This window comes from Aplosporella prunicola, assembly GCF_010093885.1.
Source record: "Aplosporella prunicola CBS 121167 unplaced genomic scaffold K452scaffold_4, whole genome shotgun sequence".
In the NCBI taxonomy this organism is placed as follows: Eukaryota; Fungi; Ascomycota; class Dothideomycetes; order Botryosphaeriales; family Aplosporellaceae; genus Aplosporella; species Aplosporella prunicola.
This window is the reverse complement of record NW_022983532.1, coordinates 1,430,338-1,431,523: the sequence shown is the minus strand read 5'-3', so window position 1 is coordinate 1,431,523 and position 1,186 is coordinate 1,430,338. Positions and strand designations below refer to the sequence as shown.

The window sequence follows — 1,186 nt, the reverse complement described above, 5'->3', positions numbered from 1 at the left end:
ATTAGAGAATTCCACCGCCGAAATCCAGATCGCCTAAAGCCGACACGTCAAATTCGCCAGGAAACGGATCAACCTCCTAGAAGGCAGGCATCCGCGCGAAATCCACCAGCTCTAACATCTTAGGAGGCGCAGTAGAACCAGCCCTAGGAGAACCCACATCTATAGGACCTATAGAGGTATCAGCTAAGGACGCGCCACGTAAGCGCTTTATATGCCGATCGCTACCCTCATCCTTAGGGTTAACGGCATCCCCAGCCTCACAAGCAGCCTTAAGGCGCTTAATCTCCTCTAGATCCTCGACCGTCTTCGCCTTCTTAGAAATTATTAGATTACCACGACGCTTTAGTAAATCACGCTGCTTACGAACGCGCTAAAGACGGCTTATATTCTTCTATAACAAATCTAGTACTATTTGCTCCTCGGACTCCGTCTTATCTAGGGCACGCCGTAGACGGGCAACTAAGACAAGTTAATACTACGTAAAGAAGGGAAGAAGGAACCTATAATTAGAATCCTCTAGACCACCACTATTACAACCTATTAGGCCCCGACGCGTACATTCACCGCAGCGCTTATAACCCAAATCTATCTTGTAAACGACCTCACGATCGCTTCCCTTATAACGAACGTTCCACAACATACATTCCGTATAAGGAACAGGCATCGTATCTCTAAGAAGATCAATCTTAGAAGCTAGAGACTTACGCTCAGCCTTCTAGTCGTTACGCTTACGCTTCTCGCCGGCCATAGTAGAAAGACTTATAAAAAGAAAAGGATGAAGAAACGACACGAACTCCTAGATATATAACTAAAGGGAAATCTTCGGGCCGAAGATCCTTAAGGAGGGGGATAGTATTACGGACTATAAGGGAAACTAACCCGCAGGGTCGAGAAGACCTTATAGGAAGAAGGCCCACACGGGCCTAGAGACCTTAAGGGCTTAGTAACCACAAGGGCCCGCGTCCCGCAGGGCACCAGCAGACACGTACTAGGTAAAGCCGTAAAGGAACTAAGGCCACAACCCCAAGAAGCCTATAGGGGATTATCGTCTACAAGGGTAAAAGTAGTAGGCCGATAATAGACTTACAGAGCGATTAAGGATAAGGAACTTATCGCGTCCGCTCTAACGAAGGGAAGTTAGTTATCAAGCTATAGGAAACCGGTCGTCAGAAAAGTAGTACGAAAA

At 47.0% G+C, this 1,186-nt stretch overlaps 1 protein-coding gene across 1 annotated transcript; it reads right to left on the bottom strand.

The window, feature by feature from the left end:
- Positions 1–76: 76 nt before the first annotated feature.
- K452DRAFT_295420 (uncharacterized protein) lies at positions 77–748 on the bottom strand (the record flags this gene model as incomplete). Its single annotated transcript, XM_033541810.1, has 4 exons — positions 77–168; positions 226–313; positions 643–671; positions 733–748. 4 exons carry the CDS (start codon positions 746–748, stop codon positions 77–79), a joined length of 225 nt encoding a protein of 74 aa, XP_033401577.1.
- Positions 749–1,186: the final 438 nt, after the last annotated feature.